The sequence below is a fragment of the Apodemus sylvaticus genome, chromosome 10 (genome assembly GCF_947179515.1).
Source record: "Apodemus sylvaticus chromosome 10, mApoSyl1.1, whole genome shotgun sequence".
Lineage (NCBI taxonomy): Eukaryota > Metazoa > Chordata > Mammalia > Rodentia > Muridae > Apodemus > Apodemus sylvaticus.
In genome coordinates, this window is record NC_067481.1 from 15,949,146 (window position 1) to 15,968,614 (window position 19,469).

The 19,469-nt window shown below is 48.6% G+C and overlaps 1 protein-coding gene and 1 non-coding gene across 4 annotated transcripts; both read right to left on the bottom strand.

The window, feature by feature from the left end:
* Positions 1-1,544: 1,544 nt before the first annotated feature.
* C10H17orf58 (chromosome 10 C17orf58 homolog) lies at positions 1,545-6,165 on the bottom strand. Of its 3 annotated transcripts, XM_052195908.1 has the most exons (5): positions 6,021-6,165; positions 5,802-5,900; positions 3,588-4,046; positions 3,300-3,494; positions 1,545-2,490 (listed from the first exon to the last, which is right to left on the bottom strand). In XM_052195908.1, the coding sequence occupies exons 2-5, from the start codon at positions 5,875-5,877 to the stop codon at positions 2,300-2,302; spliced, it is 921 nt and encodes a 306-aa protein (XP_052051868.1). In that variant the 5' UTR covers positions 5,878-5,900; positions 6,021-6,165; the 3' UTR covers positions 1,545-2,299. The 3 variants fall into 3 exon arrangements, with proteins under 3 accessions (XP_052051868.1, XP_052051867.1, XP_052051866.1); XM_052195907.1 differs by having other exon boundaries at positions 3,300-3,491; positions 5,802-6,165; XM_052195906.1 differs by having other exon boundaries at positions 5,802-6,165.
* Positions 6,166-18,347: 12,182 nt separating this feature from the next.
* On the bottom strand, positions 18,348-18,420 carry Trnar-ccg (transfer RNA arginine (anticodon CCG)). The gene has a single exon. It is a non-coding gene; the product is annotated as a tRNA-Arg (tRNA).
* Positions 18,421-19,469: the final 1,049 nt, after the last annotated feature.

Here is a 19,469-nt window from a genome sequence, read left to right on the forward strand (position 1 = left end):
GTAGTCACAGCACAGAGGGCCGGGCCCTTCAGTCTTTTGCAGCACTGACCCATGAAAGGGGTGGGGGTAGAGTTAGGGGACTCTATCATGTGGGAAAGGGATTAGAGATAACAATGATTTACTCATTAAATTTTTCTATAAAAGTAGAAAGGTCCTGTGTGAACACTGGGGGTAAAAAAAGATTGTTCCCACCTTTTTGCTAGCCTGGAATGGCCAGAGTTCTTTTCTGTCTCCTTTTGCAGCCTCTAGCCCATGGTTAAGGGACCTTGACTAAGCCCCACTAGCCTTGCCTTGCAGATCCAACTTTGAATGATGGCTTCATCCAGGCACTGTCTGCCACAAGTGGCCTGACCTCAGAGCGTGTTGAACCTGAGGGTCTGGTGTTTGTCTTCAGGGAGGTGTGTGGGCAGGTGCCCCTAAGGGAGCCAGAAGAGGGTGTGAGGTGCCCTAGAGGTACAGGGAGGTAAGAGCTACTTGGCGGGAACACGGGGAATTAGACTCCAGTCTGGGCAAAAGGAGCAGGCAGGGGTCGTAACAACTCAAGCCCCCATTACCCCTTTCTGGGACAGGGTCTTATGTAGCCCAGGCTGGCCTTAGCTGTGTAACCAAGGCTGACTTTGGTCATCCTCTACCTCCTGCGTGCTGCAGTTACAGGCTTAAACTATCATACTTATTAGCATTCCAAAGAAAAACTATATTAAAGAAATTGGACAGGTTTCATCTTTGGAAAATTTTTCTCTTAAGACCTTAAACTGGGGATTTGTGATACAGTTACAGAGAACCTGCAAGACCCTTAGTTCATTCCAGGAGCTTCGAAGGTATGGAGACAGTCAGGCCTCCGTAGCAAGTAGCAGCCAAAGGCTACGTGTGACTTTTTTTTCTCAAACCAAAAGATACCAAAAAAAAAAAAAAAAAAAAATCCCTTAGTAATGCTTTACCACAAAATATAACCTCTCAGCTTTATCTGCTAACGTGTCCCATGTCTAAAGCCAAAGAGGCAGCAGTCACCATACTGCAATGCACTCCACACCCCCACCCACCCCCAAGAGAGACACAGGCTGTCCTGGAAATCAGCGCTGGGACAGCCTCTTCACCCAGCATCTTGTTTGAGACTGTCTCATGTACCTTAGGTTAGCCTTGAACTCTTGACACACATGCACCTCAGACTCCCAGGCACATCACAGTGCCTGGCTACATACTTTGTCCTAAGCTGTCGCTGCTTCCTTCCCAAGCAGCTGTGCTCCTTTGTCTGCGCTTTGACAGCCTGCACGCATGCCGGTCTTCCCGTGGCTCTAACTGGCCTGGAACTCACAAACATCCACCTGCCTCTACCTCACCAGGCCTGGGATTGAAGGGTCATGCTTTCCTAATGTCTATTCACAGCACTTTAGATTAACAGAAATACAGCTTGCTCCTCTGAAAGAAAAATCAGTAGGTCCTTGCCCACTCCAGTATAAAATCATTAAGCTAGTAATTGGTGATTTTCCACACAAAACAAACCGGTTCCCCTAAACTGGCCCCGTAGGCTGTCACTGGTGCACACTGCTCCCTAGGTTCAGAAAGAAAGTTTGAGAAAGGCCAGTTTTCAAATCTTTAGGGTCGCTGAAGCAAAGACAAGCGAAGCAAAGCCAGGCACTTTCGCATTTCACAGCGAGATTTACTGCTTTACAAACACCATCCTGATACTACCAGGTAACATAAAAATGACATCAGATACACCCGAAAACTGGAATGGGTGCCAGTTTGGCACAAAATGAGTTATCAGGAACAAGGGGGCGTGGCAATACACAGGGGCTTCCATTTTGTTATGTCACGAACACACCTTGAATGATGTTTTGCTTGAATTAGCCCTTGAAATGTAATAGTTTTTGAACTTGGCTGGCATTTGATCTACATGACATTTCATATGTAAATGACTGGGATGCTTACTCTGGTGTCTGGAATTTAAAACTCGATGCTTTAAATACAAAATCTGGCTTGACACATGATAGATACTATTCAAAGTTGTATATTTAAATTCGAGAAATGTTTTGTGAACTGTCTCCACTGGGGAAATGTATTAAATTAAAATAACTTAAGAACAGCAAAAGTGGTGTGATCTGTTGACCTTCGGGGTCTAGTGTCTGGGTTGTGTGCCCTTATAGAACTTTCCCACTGTGCTCTAGAGCACACCTGTCGGCACTTTGTAGATAAAGTGACAGCTTTGGCGCTAAACCGCACAAGCGGTCCATAGCTGTGGGCCCAGTTTCACAGAAGCCTCCCGCCATGTGGACCGACCACAAGTGCCAAGTTGGCCTGTTCAAAAGCACTGGGTGTGGGTGGCACCTCGAACTTGCCACTCCCGCTTTCGGTTAAACCTCTTCACATAGCCGCTGCTACCCCGGATCAGCCCGTCTCCTGGCCGCAGGCGCCCCCGTAGGACCTGGAGCAGAGCACTAGGGAGCTGCCGTCTCTTATGGTAGATGTGGCCCATCACAATATACCTGCTTCCTGAACAAAAAAACATAAGAGAAACAGTGTCATTTAAATACAAAGAGTAAGATCTGAGCTTGAATCACGTTACCTTGCTGTGCTCGTGGTAACTTAGCTAAACTATTAGCAACAGGTGAAAACTGTGCAGGTAACCTGAAGACAGGCAACATTTCAGAACAAAGCGTTCTTCGAGACTGTCTCTAGGAAGAAATGAGAATAGGTATCCCCAACACTACCACCGCCCCAGGATGCCTTTCTCACCTCAGTGCTGGACAATAGATGCCCCTAGGCATCCCTTTTGAAAGTAGTGTTCTCTGGTCAACCTAGGTATCAACGTGTAGGTGTTTGGGGATTTGTTTTGTTTTGAGGTCTTTTAGCCAAAGCTGACTTTTGGGGGGATGACCTTGAACTTCTGATCATGTTTCCAAACTGCTCCTGGGTGCTGGGGTTGCACCATCACCGCTGGCCTGTTCTTTGCCAATCAATGTTGTCACCTTGAGAGAGCTGAAATGGTGCTGCTGTCATCTAAACTCTATTGGTTAAACTGCTGTCCTACGAAGGAGCTGGGGTTGAGCCCCACCCAGCATGCGTTACAGTAAATTCGAGGCTGGGTTCCCTATCAAGACCCTGTCTGAAAGACAAATTCTGGGAGTGTAACTTATGGCGTACTTGTCTGGCATATGTGGGGCCCTGCTCAATTCCTGGTCTTTGAAAAGGGGGTTGGGTGCTGGGGTGACCAACAGAAGCTGGGCTGCAGCACTCAGGTCCCCAATAGCAGTATAAAGGACAGGATAAACTGGCCTTTTCGGGGAGCGGGGTTTTGATACCGGGTTTAAATTCTGGACACGGCTTATGGCAACTGGAAGAGCCCAGGGCTAGTATATGCACGCGGAAGAAAAAGCCGTCGGGAGTGATGTACAGGCGGCTCATCTTGTACAGCCCGTCGGGATCTACCAGTAGAGTCACCAGGCGCATGCCCACGCCCAACACGTCCACGTCGTGCACGATTCCGTTCACGGCTGCTTTGGAAAAACAGGGTTTGGAGGAAAAGCATTACAACAAGCGCCAGAACGGGGACGGGCGCGCGGGTTCCCGGGAGGGTGCAGCGCGCTCACCGAATTCACTGGCACAGTAAGCCTCCCGCTCATCCGCGTCTGCGCTGCAGGCACGCGCGCAGGACTGGGTCTCTGGCTCCCCGTCCTCGGGCGACAGCGCCTGCGGGGTTCCAGAAGGCTGCGCGGCGGCGCGAGGCCGGTTCGGGTGGGCGGGACTGGCGGCGCGCGCGCCCGGGGGTCGCGGGGCCCGAGAGCGCGCACGTCGCGGGGAGTCCTCAGGCGGGGACGCGCGGTTCTCCGCCTGCGCGAGGCGCGGGCCCGGAAGCCCCGCGGGCGCGCGCACTGCATCCCGGAAGCCTGCACGGTTGTCGGCGGGCGGCGGGGCCTTCCGGCGCCGGGGGTCCGGCCAGGCGCGCGGTCCTGCGTAGGCGGCGCGCGGGCGGCGCGCGAACTCGGGCAGCGGCTGCGCGCGCGGCCCCGGTGTCTCCCGGGCGTCGGGCTTTCGGTGCGGCGGCGGGGCTGCGGGAGCAAGCGAGGCGTGAGCGCCCAGGGTAGGCAGGAGGGGAGCGGGGCAGCGGAGGAGCGAGCACCTGCCGGAGCCCTGCACGGAAGAACCACTGCCTGTAGCACAAGGCTTCCGCACGAGGCTGGCTGAGAGTTCGAGGGCAGCCTAGCCTACGGACTCAAACTATCCTAAGAATAAACAAGTAAATCCAACATTAGTACCAAGAGGCATAAGGGCATTATATTGTTAAGAAACTTTGCCTATAGCTTTTCAAATTACAGTCTTCTATTTATTCTAGAGCTAAATAGTTCGGGTGACATTGGTTAAACATCTATGCCCTTTACATACACACACACACACACACACCTTTTTGCTATTTACAGTTTGTTGAGAAAGTATCAAGAGCAAGCCCCGAGGGGAAACGTCTTGAGTTACAGGTTTCTCCTAATTGTTTAAGCGCCCCTGACGACTGAACTATTTGGTTTTCCCATCCGTGTTTACACTGTCATCTCAGTTTGTGAGTGGATTTTTATCTGGCTTCTTGGACACCACTTAGTAATAAACAACGGCTTAGAAGGGGTTTTAAAAGCTTGGCTGGGAGGCAAAGGCCCCTGGGTAATTATAAAAGCATACATTAGTTCCATTACCCCTCCCCATTAGAAAATCTCCCAAATATCATGACATTTTTTAAAGTTTTATTAATGGTTTTCTTCAACTCTGCATGCAGGTTGGTGCACAGCTTGAAATCTGGGCAATTTTGCATGTCCAGGGACACAATCTCACCACCTCCCAGTTCCCCTCCAGCCAAGCACTGCCCACAACCTACTTTCCTTCCGTTTGCATTAAAGAGTTTGTGCCGCCCCTTGCAGCTTTGACAGCACTTTGTTCATAATGATGCATCTTGCCAAATGAATAATCTTAAAAATCAGCTTTCTCCCTGCAGGAATGGGTAGTTACACAGTCCGTGTGTTTGCAAAGCCTCTGGATCTGACTCCCTAGGTTAAACCTGCACACCGTGTACAGCTGACGAAAGTTCTGGTGGCTCTCCAACTCCCGCCAACTGTTGACCTCGGCTGCTTCCCCACTAGACCACCATCTGTTGTCATGGAAAAGAAGGTCTGATGTGGAGTTAAATGCCACTGAAGTCATTCAATTTCCATGCGGAACTACAACAAATGACCTAAAATAAATTGCCATTATTCCCAGAGACCGTGAAATGAACAAAACATCCTAACAGAAGCAAAACAAAAACACCACCTGGCCAAGACTGCCTGGTTTGTGCATTGTGTGTGTGTGTGTGTGTGTGTGTGTGTGTGTGTGTGTAAGAGAGAGAGAGAGAGAGAGAGAGAGAGAGAGAGAGAGAATTCCAGTTCAGGAATACCGGAGGCTATACCAGAGCTGCGAGAGAGGTGTAGAATGCCAGGGTTGTCGCACCATTGCTGGCCTGTGTCACCATCCCAAGCCTGGGAGTCTGTCCACAGCGCCGCGACCCCTTGTGACACTTTCCCTCCTCCGGGATGCAGCTATTTAACATGCAAAGTTTTCTCCAGCCTGCCTGGCTCCCACGGGATCATTTCAGCAGCTGAACCCGTCTTTCCTTCCGAAAATGCTGTCAAGGGACATGAAATATTGGGAGACCCTTGTCGCTGCTCTCTGGCACGCACGCAGACCCGGAGTCGCCTGTCCTGCAGGCTCTGACCCTTGGCTCGTCCCGCCCTGCGTCTCGCCCCTTCCCCGACCCTTGGAGCGCTGCATTTTAGCGACCTCACCTTTTCTCTCCGCCACCGGGGCTTCGGGGGACCATCCGACGATCAAACAGAGAAGCCAGAGGGCTCGAGCTGTCATTTTTGTAGACAGGGTTCCCCAGGCTGGAAAACGCAGCGAGGGCTTTGGCTCGCTTCCTCTCCCCCCCTTCTCCACACCCCCACCCCCGTTCATGCTAATGAGGGGCAGCCTTTGGGGAAACGGGCATCGCTGGCTGCACAGACCATTGAAACAAAACGGAGCGGCGGGGATCTCGCCCTCTTTCCGAGGGGGGTCGGATGTGTGGTCCGGACTGGGATCTGTGGGGCCAGGCGTAAAGCACCGCCTTGAGCTCTTGCTCTGGGTGGGTGGTGTGCTCGGGGTGAGGTGACAGGCTGGGGGAGAGTGAGGGTTTTGAGGGGGCTGAAGGAACGCGAGTGATGAAATCAACAACAAATAAATTAGTGCTTAGAATAGCTTGGGCTTGTGGAGGGGAGGGGACTCCGGATGACAAAAAAAAAAAAAAAAAAAAAAAAAAAAAAAACGCATTCCAGAACGTGTGAGGCAATTGCCTGACAAACCAAGTTTGGCAAAGCTGTTTGACTGTATATGCAATCTTGATATTCTAGAACCAGAAACCGGACAGGGGTGTGGGGGGAAGAGTGAGCAAAATTTTTTTTTCTTGACAACCCTCTCCTCTGACCCCCTCCTCCCCTTCTCCTTCCCTCTTTCCTCCCTCCATCCATCCATTGATAACTAGTATTCAGTTGACCACATTCACCAAGTGTATACTGAATGCAGAAAGATTGGCAAACCACCTTTCCGATTCTGGGGGCATCTCACTGCTTGGGAGCAGGCAGAGTTTTTATTGTGTCTGAGAAAAGCAAACTCCTTTCCTGCTTATGTCGAGCTCCCTGACACAGTATCTTACCTCGAAAAGCCCTTTTCCCTCAGATAAATTAAACCATCTTTTGTCAAGGATTAGGGTATCACTTCTTCAGAGCAAGCCCGAAGGCCTCCAGGGCTAACTCTCCGTCCACAGCTTGAAACCCAAACAAATGCTGGAAGGCACTGATAGGAACGGCTTCATTGAGGTGCACAGAGTTCCTGCAGAAGCCCGGGGATTGTGCGTCACTGATCCAGGGGCCTGACACGCCGGTGCTGGTGGACTGAGCAGAAGCTTGAGAAACTACAGAGAGGGAGCACTCGGGCGGACAGAGGCAGGTCTCCATCTTTCAAAGGGACTAAGCCGGGCGGTGGTGGTGCACGCCTTTAATCCCAGCACTTGGGCGGCAGAGGCAGGTGGATTTCTGAGTTCAAGGCCAGCCTGGTCTACAGAGTGAGTTCCAGGACAGCCAGGGCTATACAGAGAAACCCTGTCTCGAGAAAAAAAAAAAATGAATAAATAAAAACATTTTTAAAAAAAGATCCTGGCCAGGGAGGGACCCAGAAAGGGAAACTGCACGTGGGAATCCTAAAGTGGCTCTACTGAGGTCTGAAGGCAGCAAGACAGCTAGGTTTACCTGAGAGGCCGGTCATGAAGCACTGGTCCAATAGACACAACTCTCGGAAAGTTCTAACAAAAACAAGTGACAATCTCCACCCCAGAGTGGCTGGAGAGATAGCTCCATGGTTAAGAGCACCGACTGCTCTTCCTAAGGTCATGAGTTCAAATCCCAGCAACCACATGGTGGATCACAGCCATCTGTAAGGAGATCTGACGCCCTCTTCTGGAGTGTCTGAGGACAGCTACAGTGTACTTACATGTAATAATAAATAAATCTCAGGGGGACAATTATTAACCAGTGAGACCACCTGGCACCCTAGAAAATGCAGCGGAAGGAAGGAGGTTAGGGAAGGAAGAACACTCCCCTCACTGAAAAGAAGGTGTAGAGAGTGAATTCTGCTTCCTCGCAGAGAACAGCTTTCCCAAGGTTGCCGATCTGGCTCAGCAGATGAAGGTGCCACCAAACTGAAATCCCAGTTTGATTCCCAGAACACCGCGGTGAAAAGAAAGCATTGATTTCTCCAAGTTCTCCTCTGCCCTCTGCCCTCCATAAACATTTATGCCAAGCACTTATTTCAAGGAAAGAAGAGTTGGAAATATTGGAGAGATGGCCCAATGGTTAAGATCACTCCGTTCCTAGCATTCGCTTGTCAGCTGACAACCATCTATAACTCCAGTTCCGGGGGAATCTGACGCCACCTTATGGCCGCTACAGGTACTGCATGCACATGATACATACTAGATAGGCGTGGGCAAAACTTGTATACATACAAATTTTAAAAAAAATAACCTCTCCAGCCACACCAGCCTGTGTACATAATTCAGTGGTTCCCAACTTGGGACATAGCCTGGGAAGCACTGTTAGCTTCATGTTCTGAACATCCAGATTCTAGATGGGAGCTGATATAATTCTCCCACATGATTTTCCCCCCACGCCGAGTGGATTTAGGCTTACGCTTTTTCGGTTACAATCACATCTTAGATGCGCCTTCCCAAGACTACATTCAAATCATCTAGATCCAGTTCAAGGGTGTTTCTGGAATTCCGCCTCGTAAGACGTGTGAATGCCCTCAACCCACATCCGGAAATATAGAGGCAAAGAAAGTGTTAGGCTGTCTCCAGAGTTCCTAGAACCTCCCAGAATGGCTCCAACTATGAGAACGCCCCACAATCCAAGGCCAGCTCTTGGCCGGTGTGCTGCTAAGTTTTTGTCAACTTGACACGATGAGGAGTCACCTCGGATAAAACAACTTCGATTCAAAGGACCACCTTCTTCAGACTGACCTCTGGGCATCTGTGGCTCATCTTCGAGAGTAATGACTGATAAAGGAGAGCCCAGCCCACTGAGGGTGGGGCCGCCCCTGGGCAGCTGGTCCTCAGCTGTATCAGCAGCAGGCCTTAGAGAGCGAGAGAGTGAGTGCCTGTGCGCCTTGCGCATGCCTGCTTCCTGCAGAGCAAGGTACTGGAGCCCCTTAGAACTCCAGTTACAGTCGTGAGATGCCCCGTAGGAACTGGGATTTGACCTTGCCTCCTCTGGAAGAGCAGCAGGTGCCCCACTGCTGGGCCATCTCTCCAGCCCCCAAATATCAAGCTTCTTCATGTACAATGAGAAGTTGACTTGAGCAGAGTCCCTGTCTATCAACAAGTCACGCTGACGGGTGGGGCGAGCATGGAAGTCCAGTGCTCAGGAGCTAGAGGAAGGAATCGCCCATGTTCACAGCCAGCCAGGGCTACATAATAAGGGAGCCTTGGAATGTGTAATGAGACTCTGTTTCATAAGAAAAGAAAATAGCTTTCCCTCCCATTGTCTAAAGGCAAGGTGTTTCGTAATGGAGCCCGTGCGGTCACTCCCGTGCTTGGAATGTAGGGTAGTGTTTGTTGCTTTCTCAAAGCTTCCCGCGTTTCACCGGCGAGATAATACTCCGTATTCCCTTTAGCTGGAAGAACCCTGGGGCCTGTTTTCCTTCCCCTTGACAATTCTGGTATGTGTGTGTGTGTGCCTTCTGCTTAGCAAATATTTATCGAACGTGGCTCATCTGCTAGAATTTGCCAACAGATAGAAACATCAAGGCTTCCTGAATTCACTGGATCACACCGGCATGGATGATAACAAGGCAGCCCTCGGAGGGTCCCCACCCACCCCCTTACCTCCAGGATGAGGCTGCATCTCTAAGGGGGAGAAGTGAACCTGAGATTAAGCACAGTCACGCACGTGGTCAGTGATTTCCTTGGTCACCACACCTTCCAAATGGAACGGCAATAAAATCTTTAGACTGTAGTAAGCCCGGTGAAGCCTCCCCAAAGGTAAACTAATCGTGTGACTGATATGCAGAAATCAGTTTTACTCATCAGGTGTAGTGATACACACCTTTAGTCCCAGCACTTGGGAGACAGAGGCAGGTGTATCTCTGTGAGTCTGAGGCTAGCCTGGTCTACAGGGTAAGCCACTGTCCTGAAAAATAGAATAATAATCACTTTTGCTAAAAATCACTGACTTCCTACTCAGTCCTTACAGGTAACAGAATGGAAAAAGCTTGTGGCAGCGGAGAGAATGTTTGCCTAGCGTACACAAAGCCCTGGATTCAGTCCTCAGCACTCTCCACAACACGAGTGACGAGACACACACACACACACACACACACACACACACACACTCAGAAGACAGCAGAGGACTGAGAGCTGGAGGGGTAAGAACTAAAGGTCATCTTGGGCTCTACAGTGAGTCTGAGGCCAGCTGGGCTCCAGGAGATGTTCCAAGGGAAAGTCTGGGAAGGGAGTATGAAGGCAGGGATGAGGGACAAGGAGCAGAGGGTGGATTTGGGAGGCGTTAGGATGTCGTTAAAAATATCTAATCACCACCCAGGGTTTCTACCCAACATTTGACCATTTTTTTCCTACACACACACCTTTATATATATTTTTTTCTAAATTCTTTGTTTACATTCCAAATGCTTTCCCCTTTCCCGGTTCCCCCCTCCCCATATGTCCCATAAGCCCTCTTCTCTCCACTCATTCTCCAATCACCTCCCTCCTTTTCCTCTGTCTTTATTTTATTTTATTGTTTTGTTTTGTTTTCGAGACAGGATTTCTCTGTGTAGCCCTGACTGTGCTGGAACTCACTCTGTAGACCAGGCTGGCCTCGAACTCAGAAATCCACCTGCCTCTGCCTCCCAGAGTGCTGGGATTACAGGTGTGTGCCACCACCGCCAGGCCTGTCTTTATTTATTTATTTATTTATTTATTTATTTATTTATTTATTATTTTTTGGTTTTTTGAATTTGGTTTTTTTCAAGACAGGATTTCTCTGTGTAGCCCTGACTGTCCTGGAACTCACTCTGTAGTCCAAGCTGGCCTCGAACTCAGAAATCCGCCTGCCTCTGCCTCCCAGAGTGCTGGGATTACAGGTGTGAGCCACCAACACCCGGCAACCTTTATATTTATAATACACCTTATTTAGCACAAGAGCTGGGTGGGCAGCTATCTGTCCTCTATGCTATTTTATCTTCCAGATGATAAGCTCACCATATAGTTTGCCATGTTTCATCTGGGCTGCTCTGGATTCCAATTAACTAACTCACATGGACATTATTTTAAGGTCCTTACCCCATGATGGCTTCTCCTCTACACACACACACACACACACATACCTCCACCCACCCCCCACCCACTCCCCCACCCCCTACGCCCCCACTTCCCCATCCCCCTCCCCCCCACACCCCTCCCCCCCCCCACCCCTGTCAAGCTCTCCTCTGACTCCAAGTTCCAAGCCCAGCAACCCTAAGTCCCACTTTTGTCTATTCTGCCCAGCTATTGGCTGTTGGCATCTTTACTCACCAATCAGAAATAACTTGGGTCAAGGTCACTTAGCATCTCTTGCCGACCGACCCTCTCATCTCTGGGGCAACCAGGATTACATTACATTACAGTGTAACTATGCATTCCAATACATAACAATAGACCAAGCGTCAACAATTCTCCCTTTTTTGTCTATTTAAAAAGGCTCTTCCTCCTATAATAGTAAGCATCAGACTGTAGGGGCTGTGCCTGCAGAGCTGGGTCCGTGACCAACCAACCACCTCAGGTAGGGAGGGCAATTACACAAACACCAGGCCACACAGTGGAAAGGGAGCAGAGATCATACTCTGGCACGCACATGGATGTTGTAGTGTGTGTATGCAACCCCCCCCCAATAAAAAGATAAAGAAATATGAATAAAACACATTCAAGGCTAACTGGGCTCCTAAGGGCGATCCCATATCAAAACAAATATGAAGGGAACATGTAGCTCTGGGGTAGAACCTAAAAGGGGCGGGGCCTTGGCTCCATCCCCAGCACCAGAGAAACGAACCACAGAAGATCATGGGCTCCTGTATTTATTGAAATTTAAAGAGTAACATACTTAAAACGTTTAAAGCATGTAATAAAACACGTGTGTTTAACATCGTTCCACACTTGCATAAGTTATGCATGTGTGTACAAGCATGTATAACAAAAATCTGGAAATCGATACGCTGAAATATCCGTGCTACTCCGTTCTAGACGATAGCATTATAATCGGTGTTTTCCTTTTTGCTCAGCCGTAACGTCTAAATTTTTTTGTTATGTGTATCTCCTAACAACAGCTTTACCTTTCTGATCCTCCTGCCTCAGCCTTCAGCCTATCAAATTACAAGTGTGTACCACAGCTGGTCTGTCTCTTCGGATGAAGATACCTTCAGGAAGGTTAAGTCCTTATCTAAACTTCGCGTCTGTCTCTTCCTCTGAAAGCCGTCGCCTGGAGAATTAGGACCTTCACCTCTGAATTGCCGGAGTGGGTGGAGTTCACTCCTTATTCAATGCTAGCTCCCTTTCTTTGCCTGTTGGCTTAGCAACAATAGCAACTCTGAATGACCAGAGTAATGGCTTCAGATTCTAACAGAACAGTGTTATCTCTTCTTAATATTTCTCCCTTGGACACGAAGGCCTCAGGACCCTCAGAGTTCTGCGTTTCCAGTGGCAAATGAAAACCTTCTTCTACGGGTTGTTTCGTCTTTAGAGACTTTCCTCTGTCGCCTATCACTGCATAGCAAGTTATATTAACACTCTGCAGCCTTAAACAGGAAGTGTTTTCTAATTCACACTTCCTGTGGGCCCAGCTCATCTCCTAGCACCTTGCCACTGTGCCACGAACGGCTACATTTAGCCCAAGCCTTGCAGACAAAGGAGATCGAATCCAGTTCGGGGTGGAGGAGGGGTGGGGATGGCGGTGACACCTTTACCTTGGAGGCGCGCCCTCTGCTGTTCGTTTCTGAGATCTGCAGCCACGAGCCAGCCTCCTCCAATCCTGTTTCTGCCTGGGTTTCTCATGAAGCCTTCTCATGAAGACTTCAAACCAAAGTCTCTCCTTTGGTTTGAAGGCTTTCAGGTGTTTCCATGTTTTGCTGTTTAATGTTTGTGGTTAGGTTTTCACCCTCCTTTGTTGTCCTAACCAGGGGGCTGGAGAGATGGCTCAGCCCTAAGAGGCTGCTCTTCCAGAGAACCGGAGTTCAATTCCCAGCACCCACATGGCAGCTCACAACTGTCTGTAACTCCAGTTCCAGGGGATCTGACACCCTCACACAGGCATACATGAAAAACACATGAAATAAAAACAATTCATTTTGAAGAAGAAAAGAAAATCAGATCCAGCAAAAGAAAAAAAATGGCTAAATGACATTTTTTCATTTTTGCTGTCATTGTAAGGCTAGAGATTAGATTTTTTTTTTTAAAGATAATGGTTCAGCCTGTACACCAGGCTAGCCTGCAACTCACTATGTAGCCCAGGCTGATCTCATACTCTCAGTAATCCATCTGTCTCAGCCTCTTGAGTGCTGGGGTTTTATGCATGTGGCACAATGGTGTCTGCTTTATGCAGTGCTGCAGGCAGGTTTCAAACACAGAACTTTTCTTTGTGCATGCTAGGCAAGCATGATACCAACCAAGTTATAACCTGAGCCCCTTAAAATACAATCTGGAAACTAGTATTAATTTTATTTTAGTATGGTGATGCACATTTGGGGTTTTTGTTTGTTTTTTGTTTTTTGTTGTTGTTTGGTTGGTTGCTTTTGTTTTTTGTTTTTTGTTTTGGGGGGGGTGAGACAGGGTTTCTCTGTATAGCCCTGGCTGTCCTTGAACTTGTAGCCAGCCTGGACTACATAAGACTACATATACAACCTAACAAAACACGCGCTCTACAGAGATAGCTCAGTGGTTAAGAGCACTAGCTGCTCTTCCAGAGGTCCCCTGTTCAATTCCCAGCACCCCGTTGGCAGCTCACAGCCATCTGTAACTTCAGTCCTAAGTGACCTACGCTTTTCTGAACTCTTGGGCACATACATGGGCCCAGGCACACCAGCCAACAAAACACCTGTACACATGAAATCAATCAATTTTTAAAAATGTCAAAAAACCAAGTGAAGTCACTGGTCTCTTGGGCAGAGGCGCCGGTTGGAGAGGCTTCCCAAGGCACTAAAAAAAAAAAAAAGGTACGCTGGGCAGTGGTGGCGCAGGCCTGTAATCCCAGCGCTTGGGAGGCAGAAGCAGGCGGGTTTCTAAGTTCGAGGCCAGCCTGGTCTACAGAGTGAGTTCCAGGACAGCCAGGGCTACACAGAGAAATCCTGTCTTGAAAAAAACAAATCCAAAACACCAAAAAAAGAAAAAAGGTGCAATTAATCCCAGCATCAGAAGGCAGAGGCAGGAGGATCTCTGTGAGTTAAAGTCCAGCCTGTTCTACATAGCTCCAGGACAGCCAGAGCTATATAGGGAGCTGGACAGATGGCAGTAAGGACACTGACCTTCCCAAGCATGAACAGTACCCACAGAGCAGCTCACGACCATCTTTAACTGGAGCGCAAGAGGATCTGACGCCCTCTTCTGGCCTCCAAGGGCACTGCATTATCTTGCGGCCTAGACATAAATGCAAGCAAAACGCACATTATAAAATAAAAACAAATCTTTTTAAAAAAGGTTTTAATTACATTCTCTAAATGCATAATTTCATTTTTTTTTGAGACAGGGGTTCTCTGTGTATCCCTGGCTGTCCTGGAACTCACTCTGGAGACCAGGCTGGCCTTGAACTCAGAAATTTGCCTGCCTCTGTCTTCCAAGTGCTGGGATTACAGGCGTGCGCCACCACTGTCTGGCAATTTCATTTTTCAAAATGTTTTTTTTTTCAGCACATGGTAAAAAGAAACAAAAAAGTGGAATATATAAACAGTTATTTGATAAGCTAGGCTTGATGAATCATGTCTGCAATTCCAACCTGAGGTAAGAGAATCTTTTTTGTTTCTCTGTATAGCTCTGGCTGTCTGTAAACTCACTTGGTGCACCAGGCTAGCCTCTAACTCAGAGATCTACCTGCCTTTGCCTCTTAGTGCTGGGATTAAAGGTGTGCACCACTGTACCCGACTACATTAAGAAGATATTAAAATGGGACCAGCCTGGGCCATGGACTGACTCAGGAACAGAGAACCTGCCTAGCATTGCAAGGCCCAGCTTCAAAGCACCAAAGCAAGATAACGTTCATCTTGTCTCATAGATCTGCTGTCCATCCATTCAGAGTGCCAGAGAGGTAAAGAGGAATTAGGCAAAAGGAATATTTGAATGTTTAAAAAAAGACAGTAGTGGCTGGGCAGTGGTGGCGCATGCCTTTAATCCCGGCACTTGGGAGGCAGAGGCAGGCAGATTTCTGAGTTCAAGGCCAGCCTGGTCTACAGAGTGAGTTCCAGGACAGCCAGAGTCATACAGAGAACCCCTGTCTCAAAACAAAATAAAACAAAACAAACACAACAACAACAAAAAGACTGTAGCTGGTTAAAGACAAACGCAGGAAACCCCACTTTGTTCAAACACCTCACCAAAATAAGAAATCACATTTTTTTTTTTTCAGGGCAGGCATTTTGCCTGGGGGCGGGGGGGGGGGGGGGTAAGGGGTAGGAGGGCGTTGCAGCCACGGATGAATTCTCGGTGTAAGAGAAGCTATAAAGTGGCTAAGGAAATGCCTTCCTCATGCACCAGAAACTTATTATATCCTTGCAAAAATATATTTTAGGGAAAGTTATTGCACACACACACACACACACACACACATGCAAGCACAGCACCTACTTACACATGATATGTACACAGGCAAGCACCCGCCCTGCCCCTGCCCACACATTGCAGAATATTTGACTGCACTGTGAACCCCAAGATTGTGGTTTTTTTTAAAGAAAGTTTTTTGTTTTGGTTTGGTTTTTTTATGCATATGAGTATACCACCATTGCTCTCTTCAGACACACCAGCAGAGGGCACCTGACCCCATTACAGATGGTTGCTGGGAATTGAACTCAAGGCCTCTGGAAGAACTGTCAGTTGTCTTAACCACTGAACCATCTCTCCATCCTCGCGAAAGTGAAAGTGACTTCTAATTGAGTGGCAGACAATTTGACGAATCAGAGAAAGGTATATCCACCTTCCATGAGAAGAGAGAGGAAAAGGAGACTGCTTAGGAGAGAGCAAGGGAAAGGAGGTAGTTTTACCAGGAGAGTTTTACAGAGACAGGCTAAAGAGAGGCCAAGCTAGCCACAGGCATAGACGGAAGGAGAAGGAGCGAGGGAATTGGAACAAACTGCTGGAGCGAGTCTGAGGCCAAGCAGAGCAGTTCGGTCAAAGGTTGAGAGAGAGAGAGAGAGAGAGAGAGAGAGAGAGAGAGAGAGAGAGAGAGAGAGAGAGAGAGAGAGAGAGCAGATGGAATCAGTTACTGTGGAGAGGAGCTTGAGCCAAAACGGCTGGGTTGAACCAGCCAGCCAGACGTCAGAAAGAACTAGGAAGGGTGAGCTTACTCAGCACCAAGTCTCAGAGGCTGGAAACACTCTAGGATTATGAAGATTGTACGGAGGCTAGAAGTTTCCAGGACTAGGCCTAAGTTAGCAGACAGAGGCAGTGGGCCTCCAAGATGACAATTACATCAGGCGAATACAATATACTTTTACATGTTCACATCCATCCATCTATCCATCCATCCATCCATCCATCTATCTAACTTTCTATATGAAATTGAGGGCCGGAGAGATGGCGCAGTGGTTAAGAACACTCACTGCTCTTGCAGAGGACCCAGGTTCAGTTCCCAGAACTCACATAGTCGCTCACAGCTGTCTGCAATTTCAGTTCCAGAGGATCTGATGTCCTCTTCTGACTTCCTAGGGCACCAGGCATGTGTGTGATGTGTGTAGTGCACATATATACATGCAGGAAAATCAGTTATGCATGCACATAAAGAATACTTGTTTTTGTTTCGAGACAGGGTCTCTCATGTAGCCCTGGCTGACCTAGAACTCATCATATAGACCAGGCTGGCCTCAAACTCACAGAGATCTGCCTGCCTCTGCCTAACGGGTTCTTCAAGTAAAAGTTTGAACCACAACACCCACCAAAAAAAAAAAAAAATTAAATTTTAAGTTTCAATAGTTATGAGTTTGAAAAAATAAACAAACAACTAAAGCCCAAGGAGGAGAAATTTGAAGTTAAACTGTGGTGGAGTCCTGTGTTTGGGGATGAAGAGAAAACACGCTTGCAAATTTAGAGAAAATGCTGTCAGATAAGAGGGCCAGGTGACAAGTGCCAGGCCCCGGGGGTGGGGACCAGCCTGCCACAAAGTCAGGAAAGAGCGTTCGGACCAGGGATGCCTGCTGGAATGCTTGGGACTCGAGACCCAGGCACGAGGGGGAGACGAAGACGAGTCTTTTTCCAAGAGGGTCGCTAACTGCTAGCCAGGTTTGCTGAGAAGACAGAGTTCATCGCAAAGGCCCTGACCATAAGGGCGGAGACCCTGTCCTCTGAGACCGAGGGAAGGGTTGGGCGTGGCGGAGGAGCGGGGAGAGCTTCCTGGCATCTTGGCACCACAAGCCGGGCTATCACAGGCACTCAGTGACTCAGCCGAATGAGCTGTGGTGAACAAGCTGACAAACAGCTGCCAGAGAGGAGCTGGGCTAAGGAGGTTAAAGAGAGGAATGAGGCGATGGGGTGAGCCCTGTGGAGCCTGCAGAAGGCAGAGTGGGAGGGAGCTAAAGGCGTCACATTTGAGTGACCAGGCAGGACACAGTGTTACTATTGTCCCCAGTGCTGTCTACCAGTGGAAGGCACAAAAGAAATGTCAAGTTGGTTTTTGTTTGTTTGTTTGTTTGTTTGGATTTGGGTTTCTCGAGACAGGGTTTCTTTGTGTAGCCCTGGCTGTCCTGGAACTCACTCTGTAGACCAGGCTGGCCTCGAACTCAGAAATCCGCCTGCCTCTGCCTCCCAAGTGCTGGGATTACAGGCGTGTGCCACCAATCTCCCAACTTTTTATACGCCTTTTATACTCACAACTGCCTGAAAATCCAGTTCCTGAAATGCTGCTTTTGGCTTCCAAGATCACTGCACACAGGTGGTACACATAAAAATAAATCTTTTTTTTGTTTTTATTTGAGCCGGGGTGGGGGGGTGGGGGTCTCTGTGGCTCTGGCTGGGGTCAGGATGGGAAGGGAGTGTTATGAACACAAATGCCTGTAGGAAACTCCAAGCAAAGAGGCCTGTCAGTGGTGTGGGTTAGGGTGATCGGCTAGTGATTTTGTTTTGTTTTTGAGTCCTCTCTGTGTGGCCGTGAAACTGGCTTTTTAGACCAGGCTGGTCTTGAACTCACAGAGATAAGCCTGAGTGCTGGGATGAAAGGCACGCGCCACCACGCCACGTTTTTTTTTAGTTTTTTTTTTTTAATTCAAGCCTCAGAAGTGCAAGAAAATAAAATAATTAAAAATCAGTATCAAGAAGAAAAAAACAGCTAATAAAAATGTATCTATATGTTTATATACATCCAGAGTTTTTGTTAACTATATCTCAAAGCTAGACAAATATTTTAAAAGAACGAACACGCTAATAAAGGACAAATTTTTTACATAGAAACCGAGTGTACTTTTTAAATACTCAGCAGCGGTTCATTATTAATATAAACAAGATTCCGAAATCAAGGCAGAGAAGGGAAACAATGGACTTTTGTCAATCTTCTTCCGTTTCAAGAAAAGGAACTGCCGTGCGACCCAGATGGGACTCGAACCCACAATCCCCAGCTCCGGAGGCTGATGCCTTATCCATTAGGCCACTGGGTCACCACAGGATCCGGGTCCTCACTCCTTCTCCTTACGTGATTTGATCATCGCAGCCCCACCCACTGAGCAATGGCCTTGCGTTCTTTGCGCTTGCGCACTTCCTCTCGCGCCGCCACCCCGACCCGAATCTCACTGCGCCTGCGCCACAGCCAAGGCTCACTGTCTGTGGAGACGGAGGGCTTGGGGTTCTTTGCCGCACAGTGCTGCCTTGTTGGGGGAGTGTGACCGGCTTCTCAGAGGGTTTTTTGTTTTGTGGAGCAAGCTCTCCACATTGGCTCGTTAGGCTCCACAGGGAACCTTGAAAACAGCCCCTGCTGTGCGCTCCTCTTCCTTTCCTTCCTGGCGACGTCCCGGGACTCTTCTGTTAAACGCCCTGGACTTTCCAGGCTCCTTTCTCCCTTCTACAAACATAGACTTGGTTACCTATTATGTGCTGTGGACTCTTGGCATAGTCAAGGGTGAACAGGCTCTTCCTGCCCAACGAACGTCTAACCTGCCTCTTTCCCAACACCCGTCTCCCAGCCCTCCCCCTCCCCCTAGATTAAACAGGGAAATGAAGACAGGGTCTCTAAATACAAAATAGTATTTATTTTTTCCGCCCTATAGCTAGATCTCGGATGTCTACTTTTCTGGTTTCATGAAATGTGTTTGCTGCATGTAAAATACTGTACTGTAGATTTTAAAAAGAACAGTTCCAGAGTTCCCCCACCCCCACCCAACTCCCCGCCCCATGGGTAGGAAATCCCTGTTCTTTGCAATATAAGAATACACGTATAAGGGTAATTCAAATGAGCTGGTTAGTTTTGTCGACTCCGGTTAGAATCATTTGGGAGATGGGCCTCTGAGAATGGCTGCCGAAGTTATCTTGATTCCGTACGACTGTGTGGGAGCCTCCTGAGTCCGCTGTGTGCAGGAACAACCCAGCAAGGGGATCAAGAGTGGAGCAGGGGCACGCCCTCACCTCTGGTTACCAGTGTGGATGCCATCACTTCTCCACGGTGACCGACTGACTGTACTTTGAACTGTGAGCTAAAACAAACCCGTTCTCC

Coding starts and splice junctions, on each gene's coding strand:
- C10H17orf58 (XM_052195906.1), bottom strand. CDS start 5,970: ATGAACGGGGGTGGGGGTGTGGAGAAGGGGGGGAGAGGAAGCGAGCCA. Junction 4,047..5,801: donor CCCGGTGGCGGAGAGAAAAG/GTGAGGTCGCTA, acceptor TTGCTCCCGCAG/CCCCGCCGCCGCACCGAAAG. Junction 3,495..3,587: donor TTACTGTGCCAGTGAATTCG/GTGAGCGCGCTG, acceptor GTTTTTCCAAAG/CAGCCGTGAACGGAATCGTG.